Raw genomic sequence first — 11,378 nt, 5'->3', positions numbered from 1 at the left:
ATTGGGCCTTGCATAGTAGGCTGAGAAGTGCGTTCTGGCTACTAGGTACGACATATATATATATATATATATATATATATATATATATATATATATATATATATATATATATATATATATATATATATATATATATATATATATATATAGTTCTGATGACACAGGAGAAGCATCCATCAAGAACTTACGAGACATATAAATCATTCCTTAATCATGGCGCCTTAGTTGACATTTATTAAGCACTTTATGAGCCTCCGAAGCCCTATAAGGTCGTTTATAACAATAATAACTTTGGCTGTGAAGCGTCCAAACTGGTCAAGTGTTTAATAAACAGAGACCAAGCCGCCGTAATGAAGTGATTGGGTGTTCTTGACTTTCTCCATACCAGTGTACCTGAATGTATCAGTGTTAAAACATGATATATGAGAGGTGCAGTCTGGGAGGCGTCTTCCATGGTGCAGGGGTGGGAGAGAGGTGGCCAGAGGGTTGATACACGAGGCGTGTGGCCAGGGAGAGTGGCCCAACTGGCCATAATGCTCTCAGAGTGACGCTGGATGCCAGTTGCACCCATTTTATTCACTCTTACGGTGCAACTCACTCTCACTCTCTCTCTGCAACAGCTTGCCATAAATATTCCACGGGGGGTCATTTATAGGGGAAAGTTCAGTGTGTCCACAATGTCTCGTCTCACTCCAGGTAGTGAATAACTGCCATGGAGCTGCGTCCGGACGCAGGTTCGAATCCTCGTCACGGCCCTTATGGATTTGTTCAACTGTATGGAGTTATTATTCGAGGGGAATATTGTGAATGGAGATCACTGCCGAAGCACTTCACATATAAACAGACAGAAGTGTTTGGGCAATGATTTATCCTTTCACTTGGGACTTCTGGTTAGGTTAAACCATTTCAAATTTGATGTTTCATGAATTGTGAGAACGGGCTACCCTGAACCAGGAATCAGAAAACATTTACGGATCCATCTTACGAAACCTGTACATCTTTCCTCAATCATGGCGGCGATGCTTACATTTATTAAACCCGTTTACGAGTTTCGAAACTTTGCAATCCGAAGTTGTTGTTGTTATAAAAAAGTTCGTAGTACTTTGAACCTCATAAACTGTTTAATAAATGTCAACAAAGTCCCAGTGATTGTTGAAAGATGTACAGGTTTCGTAAGTGGTTGCATAAGGGCTTGATACATTCTGGTTCTAATAAAGCCATCTTCTCCTCTTGTATTTATTTTACCTAATACATCTATCATGGTGGCGGTGATGTCAACCTCCTCCAGGACCGCCCAGAAGTAAGACAAGTCGCTCCACTACACCCGAGGAGAGACAAGTCGCTCCACTAGACCCGAGGTGAGACAAGTCGCTCCACTAGACCCGAGGTGAGACAAGTCGCTCCACTACACCCAAGGTGAGACAAGTCGCTCCACTAGACCCGAGGTGAGACAAGTCGCTCCACTACACCCGAGGAGAGACAAGTCGCTCCACTACACCCAAGGTGAGACAAGTCGCTCCACTAGACCCGAGGTGAGACAAGTCGCTCCACTAGACCCGAGGTGAGACAAGTCGCTCCACTACACCCAAGGTGAGACAAGTCGCTCCACTAGACCCGTGGTGAGACAAGTCGCTCCACTACACCCAAGGTGAGACAAGTCGCTCCACTAGACCCGAGGTGAGACAAGTCGCTCCACTACACCCGAGGAGAGACAAGTCGCTCCACTAGACCCGAGGAGAGAGAAGTCGCTCCACTAGACCCGAGGTGAGACAAGTCGCTCCACTACACCCGAGGAGAGACAAGTCGCTCCACTAGACCCGAGGAGAGAGAAGTCGCTCAACTAGACCCGAGGTGAGACAAGTCGCTCCACTACACCCGAGGAGAGACAAGTCGCTCCACTAGACCCGAGGTGAGACAAATCGCTCCACTAGACCCGAGGAGAGACAAGTCGCTCCACTAGACCCGAGGTGAGACAAATCGCTCCACTAGACCCGAGGAGAGAGAAGTCGCTCCACTAGACCCGAGGTGAGACAAGTCGCTCCACTACACCCGAGGAGAGACAAGTCGCTCCACTAGACCCGAGGAGAGACAAGTCGCTCCACTAGACCCGAGGTGAGACAAATCGCTCCACTAGACCCGAGGTGAGACAAATCGCTCCAATCACATTATTCATTCCTCAGTACACCAGTCACTACCAACATTGCAATCCACCACTTCTTTTATCTACCATCCAGCCACGTCCTCCTCCCAGCCCCACCTACACCCACCAGGCTCAGGAAAAGTCCACCTCCAGTCCTACACTATCCCCCCAGCCTGCCCCCCCTCCCCCGGGGGGCTTGGGCCAACTCGTACCCTCTCGAAATGCCAGTGGAGGACGAGATACACAGGTGGTCACACTTCAACATTCCAAGCCTTGACCCACTTGAGAGCTACTCTAAGTCTATAAATGCGTGTACTACATTCACCGCGGCTCACTGACATACCCGTCCCCTCGCGTGCCCTACAGCAGCGTACCCCTCTACCCTGATGCCCCCTCACCTGTTCCTCTCTCTCCCCAAGCCCTCCCCTCGAGTGCCCTACAGCAGCGTACCCCTCTACCCTGATGCCCCCTCACCTGTTCCTCTCTCTCCCCAAGCCCTCCCCTCGAGTGCCCTTCAATCAAGAGACACTTGGACTCAGAAACTTGAACCCCATTCGCTCTTTTCTTTCTCTTGCCCTCTGATGCTAGGCCATGAACTGACACGCCATAAACTCAGATGCTAAGGAATAACAGGTAAAATAGGGCAATAGATATTCGATTTCCTGTCAGACAGAACGCATACATAGAAAATCAAGCGCAAGTACAGTGAAAAGCTGTGTACCCCCAAAGCAATATCCTCGCACCAATGTTTTTTCTCGTTCTCATATCAGATATAGACAAAAATACAAGTCACAGCTTTGTGTCATCTTTTGCAGATGATACAAAAATCCACATGAAAAACAAATAATTACATGCCGATACCAATAAAGTCTTTGGCCAATAGAAAATAAGGTTAAACGAAATACAGGGTACACGACGCGATCAAATGGTCTCATAGGAAGAACCACACGTAAAGAATCTGAGAATGATGATAACAGACAAGTTAATGTTCATTGAACATAACGAAGCAAATATAGAATAAGCCCAAAGTAAGTGATAGGATGGACCATCAGAATCCCCAAATATCCAGGGATCCCATCACATTGGTCCTAGTACACAAATCCTCATTTTGATGTCCCGTCTTGAGTACTACTCGGTACTCACTTCCCCTACAGAGCAGGAGAGACTGCTGAAACAGAGGGCATACAGAGAACATATACGGCACCCACACACACACGATACAGCACCTAACTCATTAGCACCGTCTCAAAGTTCTCAAAATATACTCTCTCGAAAGGGTGACGAGAGAGATATATCCCATACATGAAAGATACAAGAAGACCAGTTCCCAAACATGTATAACAAAATACCAGAGTCAAAAATATGGAAATAATTACAAAAATAGTGCGAGTGAGGAGCAGCGGCGCCACAGACACAGACAGAGAACCCAGCATGAACAAAGACGTCCTCCGCTATACAAAATCTTCCCAACAAACGTAAGAAATATTACCGGAAGAAACGTGTTAAAAAAGGAATTCCAGGGGTCCCTTCAGGAAGTGCTGCACCTACAGGGGTTGTCATACGCGGGCCAGCTGCGAGCCACTGAAAGCAAGAGTCTCCTTGATCAACTTATCACCAGACAACCTCGTGGAATAGAAGAACTTTGGAAATACACTACAGGTAAAATCCCCCCCCCCCCTGTTTCATACCTTCCCATGCCTGCCTCTCACCTCTATACCATGATTTCTTCAGGTATACTCTCCCTCTTGCCGTGCCAATCAGTCATCCCGTCCCATCTCCCCTCTCCCGGCCGAGATGGGAGAGGGCGTCCCCTCCTCTCCCCTTGAGTACATAAAAAGCGCGCTGGCAAGTACATACCGGAGGAGGGGAGACACAAGCGGGTCAAGGTCACCCTCCGGGAGGCAAACTTACCGCTGATGACGTTTAGAGAACTGGGTTTGTGGGTGAGTCAGTTAGCCGTCAACGCCTCGGTACAGCACCTGTCAGGCCCCGACGCGGGAGTGAGCCTTGTAGCTCCTCGGAGACGTCTCGCTGACCATGTTGTACCTTGACTATTCTAGACGTCAGCCCCCATGAGGCTACGGTCAGCCCCGTGAGGCTACAGTCAGCCCCCATGAGGCTACGGTCAGCCCCGTGAGGCTACAGTCAGCCCCCATAAGGCTACGGCCAGCCCCGTGAGGCTACAGTCAGCCCCCATAAGGCTATGGTCAGCCCCCATAAGGCTACGGTCAGCCCCCATAAGGCTACGGTCAGCCCCTATGAGGCTATGGTCAGCCCCAATGAGGCTGTGGTCAGCCCCATGAGGCTACGGTCAGCCCCCATGAGGCTACGGTCAGCCCCCATGAGGCTACGGTCAGCCCCCATGAGGCTACGGTCAGCCCCCATGAGGAGATATACATAGCTTTATGGAGCGCTAAATATGTGACTTATTTTTAAATATTACAGCGCCATAATATTGACGTTTGCTATGACTCGGCCTTGGTAGGATAGGCGTGTTGCTAGGATTTGTACGTTTCTGGTTTTGCAAAACAGTCGCATATTTTTACGTAGTGGAAAATTGTGAGAACGGGTTGGCATGTGTGTGTTCTTGACCGGTGTCGACCTTCCTTTTAACTCTGATCTCGTGTCCTCTCTTGACTCTATCTCAGAACTCTTTTGGCTCTATCTGAGAACTCTCTTGGCTCTATCTCTGACGTCCCTTGGACCTCCTCGGGTCTAAGTCTGATCTCGTGACCCTCTACTTCTCAAATAGAGGTCTACTGGCTTCATCTCGGCTCTATCTCTGACCTCAAGAGATAGAGCCGGCTCTATCCCCTGGCCCTCTTCGCCCACCAAGACCAAAACAGGCACTCAGTAAGGTCACTTCACTACAGTTCCTCATCAAATACCAGACCGCTCTACTTGTGATGGCTGGCAACTAGCACGGAAACACTAGTTTGACTTTTGGTCAGCTTCAATACCCTCTCCTGGCGAAAATTGCCCTTTTACGAAGAAACCTAACAGCTTGCCCCCATGTAAACGAGGGTCACACTAGTCGGGGGTCACACTGGTGGGGTCACATTCGTGGGGTCACACTCGTGGGGTCACACTCGTGGGGTCACCACACTGGGGATGCAAGGGACGGGTAAGTGACAGCACCAGTCACTTATGGATCCCCGACAGAGAGACGGGGATCTCACAGAAGACCTGTCCACCCAACATGTTAACCAAAGAACCACACTGGCAACAAATCCACAAGGGCCGTGACGAGGATTCGAACCTACGTCCGGGAGCATCCCAGACCCTACCTTAATCAACTGAGCTACGACATGGTCAAAAAAAAAGAGTTGAAACCAAAAGTTCTACTGAACTTACTGGATCCTGCAGCCTCTCCGAGACACAAACCAGGGTTTTACACAACTCCCCCACATGCACTCGAGCTATGTCAATAGGCCGTTCTCTGGCACCTTGCCGCTAACAGGAAATAATTCATTATTACCCACATGAACAAACAGGCAGACAGATATAACAATTCCGCCGTTCGCATTACAAAAAAAGAATGAAAATATATGACTGTATTAAGAAATGGAAAATTCATAGCTGGGAGAAGCCCCTTGATACCTTAATACAATTGAAGCCAATTCCATTTTCAACACAAAAGAGCCAAATCCAATCAAGAGAGGCCCAGGTAGAGGCGAGAGGCGGCGACACAGAACCAATCACGACATTTAAGATAATATTAACATTTTTGTGTAAATAAAAAAATGTACTGTGTTACGATTCCCACGAAACTTGTTCACTACTTTTTAGTTTTCCACTTTAACATCTATCCCTGCATTATATATATATATATATATATATATATATATATATATATATATATATATATATATATATATATATATATATATATATATATATATATATATATATATATATATATACCCGTACTTAAGGTAATCAAAGGTCCCAGGATGCATCCCAGAACAGGTGTCTACCTCCCGGAGGCACCTATTTAACTGTTAGATGAACAGGTGCATCAGGTGAAAAGAAATATGCCTAAGGGTTCCTGTCCGGTCAACGGGGAATTAGTTTGGGTCTCACGACTATGAGCCGAAGGCGTAGACTACTGTGCTATAAAGGATAAAATAAAAAGGACATTTCATGAACATTAGTCAGAGATTTCTTTAAATTATTTCAATTATTTCATTATTATTATTATTATTATTTCAACCCTTCACAGCGTTGTAGGGTAAACGAATAATTTTGCCGACAGAGTTTACATTCAGTCAAATAAAGAGAGTTTACATTCAGTCAAATAAAGAGAGTTTACAATCAGTCAAATAACATCAGCAAGCGGTGCAAACTTTCAATCAACACTTTTTGGACTGCGTGAATGTCCCATTACAACATTCAGTCATCTACCGTCAACCTCATGAACCTGCCAAAGTATTCCACACGATCAATTATCTTCAAACTATTCCTGTATGGGTTGAATGAGGGCCGTCGTCAACACGCCCCAATAATAATATCATACAGCAATTTGTGTCTTGTAGACTTGTAGTTTCGTGTAGAAACTTGACACGATCAAAATGGACGAGGAAGATAAGTGGATATTTTGGGGTACAGGTCCAACCTCTTCAGTAAACAGCAGTAAAGAACGAGATAAAATTGAATGACGTGTTCAGGAATTCACGAACGCCAACATAGCGTCTCTCAGGTATAAATAGCATGTCACTTAGAAAATGGCAGAGCACTATCTACATAATCTCAAGGGACCAAGCTTTTTTGAGGGGGGGAAGCCCCCAGGGAATTTAAATAAGTGACGTATTGTGAAAATAGAACGAATTAATCCATGAATATTTCCTAGATGGTGTGTAAGAGGCTGCACTTCATTTGACAATAAACTAATTAGTAAGGTCAACTGCAGTCGGAGTCCAAAAGAAAACGGAGATTGGTATTTGGGAACTTTTTTTCTTACCAAAAAAACAAATGTTCGCATATTCTAGCGAGGGCGATCGCGGTAGGTAATGCACTTCCCAGTGGCACAGTTAGCATAAGTTACTCTACACGAAATAAGAACAATGAGCATCAATGAAATTTAAAATAAACTTGAGAGAAGAATTGAGAGAACTTGAGAGAAGAATACAAGAAAACTTTTGGACTTACTAATGCTGATGAGGCCGCTACTGAGCATGGAGAGTTGGATCCGGTCCGGAATGGCAGACAGGGATTTGGAGGAGGAGCTGAGGAATCTCTTCTTCTTGGGCTTTTCATTGCCTCTGGTTTTGGAGCGGCCTTTCCTGCCATCCTTGCTGCCCCCTGCGTGAACGGGGTCTTCACCTACGACGTTGGAGGATATGACGACGCCTCCGCCAGCAGAGGAGGAAGCGGCGCTGTTGCTAGCAGACATGGCATCTCGGTCACGCATCATCCCTCAACCCCGACTGGACACGCACCTTCTGGAGCCCGCACTATTCCACCCCCACACCAGCTTCAGGCGGGGTATCTATACGAAACATGGGCATGCGCTATACCCACTACCCCCCGAGGTACTGACGCGCGCCGCCGCCGCAGCACTCCACCTAGGCTCCTCCGTCGGGCACTCTAGCACACCCACCACCAAGACCACGGAAGCAGACAACACTCGGAGCACACGGGGGTATGGGCACGGCTCTGAGCGCTGCCCCAGAGGTACTGCCCCGCTAGCTTACCGCGCTCCTCACACCTGGGCGGCTAAAACCGTGGCAGCACCCGGGGACCACGCCAAGTATGCGCCAGTGGCCGCCCGTGCCCGATACCCAACACACACCTCACTGTTTTGGAGGCGACACGATAGCCCCCCGGGGGCACCTTACTCCACTGCCCTCCGACGTCCTCTCCTAGCATCCTGCAAGAGGCACTCCTAGGGGGAGCTCTGCTATGGGTATCTTCCATACATTCACTTCCGTGCCAGATAGGTAGGCCCATGCCCCATACCCCTGGCAGCGGGGCGCTCGCTCATCCATCCAACGAACATTATCTTCCATAACTCTTGGCACAAAGTTCACAGTTTTCGTATAAAATATAACAATGAACCTGGCGTGTGCCACTGACACCGTGGCGGGCACTGGAGAGCCTAGCAAGCCACGCTCGGTGACGTGGTGCCTCTCAAACTCAAGTGTTGGCTGGGGTAGAGAGAGGGGGCGAGGAGCAGCTCCTGTGGGCTCAAGTAACGCTGTGACGGTCTGGTAATGGAGAGCTCCTGGGGCTCAAGTAACGCTGTGACGGGCTGGGTAATGGGGAGGAGCTCCTGGGGCTCAAGTAACGCTGTGACGGGCTGGGTAATGGGGAGGAGCTCCTGGGGCTCAAGTAACGCTGTGACGGGCTGGTAATGGAGAGCTCCTGGGGTTCAAGTAACGCTGTGACGGGCTGGTAATGGGGAGGAGCTCCTGGGGCTCAAGTAACGCTGTGACGGGCTGGGTTATGGAGAGCTCCTGGGGCTCAAGTAACGCTGTGACGGGCTGGTAATGGAGAGCTCCTGGGGCTCAAGTAACGCTGTGACGGGCTGGGTTATGGAGAGCTCCTGGGGCTCAAGTAACGCTGTGACGGGCTGGTAATGGAGAGCTCCTGGGGCTCAAGTAACGCTGTGACGGGCTGGGTTATGGAGAGCTCCTGGGGCTCAAGTAACGCTGTGACGGGCTGGGTAATGGGGAGGAGCTCCTGGGGTTCAAGTAACGCTGTGACGGGCTGGTAATGGGGAGGAGCTCCTGGGGCTTAGGTACAGGAACTACGCAAGTTGTGAAGCACGGATGATAACACAAGGTAGAGCTCCAGGGCACGGGGATTACACGGGAGGGCTCCAGGGCACGAGGACAACACGGGAGGGGCTCCAGGGCACGAGGACAACACGGAGGGGATCCAGGGCACGGAGACCGCACGCTGGGTAAGAACGAAGACCCGAGGCGTACTCGGAAGAGGCTCCGTGCCCCCGGGGTACGTACGCAGGCAGCGGTGGACACGGGCCAGCCGCCTAGCCAAGCCGGGCCACACAATCTTCACAAGTGAAATGTACCTCCTTTATTTATTCGCCTCTTGGCTTCCTCTTGTACTGTGTACTTCATGTCTTCATTCACCTCTTGGCTTCCTCTTGTACTGTGTACTTCATGTCTTCATTCACCTCTTGGCTTCCTCTTGTACTGTGAAGTTCATGTCTTCATTCACCTCTTGGCTTCCTCTTGTACTGTGTACTTCATGTCTTCATTCACCTCTTGGCTTCCTCTTGTACTGTGTACTTCATGTCTTCATTCACCTCTTGGCTTCCTCTTGTACTGTGTACTTCATGTCTTCATTCACCTCTTGGCTTCCTCTTGTACTGTGTACTTCATGTCTTCATTCACCTCTTGGCTTCCTTTTGTAGTGTGTACGTCGTTTCATTCACCTCTTGGCTTCCTCTTGTACTGTGTACTTCATGTCTTCATTCACCTCTTGGCTTCCTCTTGTACTGTGTACTTCATGTCTTCATTCACCTCTTGTACTGTGTACGTCGTTTCATTCACCTCTTGGCTTCCTCTTGTACTGTGTACTTCATGTCTTCATTCACCTCTTGGCTTCCTCTTGTACTGTGTACTTCATGTCTTCATTCACCTCTTGGCTTCCTCTTGTACTGTGTACTTCATGTCTTCATTCACCTCTTGGCTTCCTCTTGTACTGTGTACTTCATGTCTTCATTACCTCTTGGCTTCCTCTTGTACTGTGTACTTCATGTCTTCATTCACCTCTTTTGCTTCCTCTTGTACTTTGTACTATTCCGTGTATCCTTGCATACTAAAGAGGATAATCTCAGATTTAATGCCTATGGCCTAAGATGAATTTGGCATGTTAAATCACGTATGATTTTTTTTGTGTAGAACGTCATCAGCCTTCGCAATCAACACCTCGTGGTCGTGGCAGTATTTTATTTTTTGAGAGCACTTAAGGAGCAATCTGCAGTGTCTGGAGAAATGAGGCATTTTTTGTATCGAAGCTCAGTGGTGCTACTCTACGGATGCCGCTCTCCACATATATAACTATTAGTTCCATATTAACTTCAGTCTGGCGGATTAACACGTGATGAAAAGAAAAAATGTGTGACAGTGTCAGACCACGAAGGAAGGATTGAAACAGGAATTACCTTAAGTACTTTCGTATTTAATAATTGTAAATATATTGTATTGATTTTCGGTTTGATCCTTCAGAAGATGTATTATTAAATACGAAAGTACTTAAGGGAATTCCTGTTTCGATCGTTCCTTCGTGGTCTCACACTGTCATATAAATATATAGAACTTAAATGTAAGCGTACCCGGCCGACTGAAATAATAATAATGTTAAACTTAAGAAAGCCTGTAATCTGTGTGGCTACAACGGCCTGCCTCGCGATGGGTACTCCCGGAGATCGATGTGCGAGACATGACAGCTGCATGTTCCTTCCTTGGTATGCCTAGCGGGCGCCCTGGGGCTCCCGCTAGACTCCCAACATCAAAGGAATATGACAAAGCACACACAGAACAGAATAAATAAAAAAAGCACCAAAGAGATCACGATGAGGAATATAGTTATGGGCACCATGACCATTCTCTTTGTTTCGATGTATATGAGCCCGCCTAGCAAGAAGGCGAGGTAGAACAAGGTGACTATGAGGAAGGAGTTTCCCCTGCCTGTCGACGTCGCCTCGTCTGCTGCCTCGGTCGATGTCACCATAGGCGGCTGCGAAGTGTGTCTGTCGTGCACACCATTTGCTCTGTCAAGTTGGCCGCCCCGTGCCGACCTTGGGTTCTGAATTTCCACCTTGACACTCGTCAGGAAGATGGCCACATCAGCCTCCGGCCAGACTTTGTCTCCAGAAGGCGCGGAGGACAGAGCGGAACAGAACGGCAGGTGGTACTGACAGCCAACAGCTGGGTTCGGGGCCTCTCCAGCTATCCAGGCTTCAGTGTGCCTCAGCTGGCTCTTAGGAGAGCCTGCGGATTCACTAAAATTATTCATCCACCTGCCAAGAGGCTCTCATCGTTCATACAATACAGTCTTCTGTATTACTGCATGCCTATGGCCTCCGCAGGGAAGGAGGATCCCATCGCCCGTGGCAAACCTTGAACCAGTTGACTTCTCGACGGGGCAACGGATGCCGTCCAGTTAGGATGGTAGTCCGGAGTTATGGATTACCTCTCTTGGACCACTTCTCTCTCTGAACATTTATCAATCTTGTATGACTATTTGGGCTTCACCAGTACGGCCAGCC

At 48.3% G+C, this 11,378-nt stretch overlaps 1 protein-coding gene across 5 annotated transcripts in view; it reads right to left on the bottom strand.

The window, feature by feature from the left end:
- The window catches only part of Ptp36E (protein tyrosine phosphatase 36E), a 79,340-nt gene that overhangs the window by 48,995 nt on the left and 18,967 nt on the right, over positions 1-11,378 (bottom strand). Inside the window, exon 1 of one of the 5 annotated variants that reach the window (XM_069337305.1) lies at positions 7,289-8,660. The exons of 3 other annotated variants lie outside the window; for them this stretch is intronic. In XM_069337305.1, coding sequence (XP_069193406.1) covers positions 7,289-7,553 — 265 coding nt within the window. In that variant the 5' untranslated portion in view covers positions 7,554-8,660. Of the gene's footprint in view, positions 1-7,288; positions 8,661-11,378 lie in introns of those variants that run through there. One more of the 5 variants, XM_069337308.1, reaches the window with a different exon arrangement.

Source organism: Procambarus clarkii, chromosome 37 (genome assembly GCF_040958095.1).
Source record: "Procambarus clarkii isolate CNS0578487 chromosome 37, FALCON_Pclarkii_2.0, whole genome shotgun sequence".
Taxonomy (NCBI): Eukaryota; Metazoa; Arthropoda; class Malacostraca; order Decapoda; family Cambaridae; genus Procambarus; species Procambarus clarkii.
Note: the sequence above shows the minus strand (reverse complement) of the source record. Positions and strands in the feature narration are given on the sequence as shown.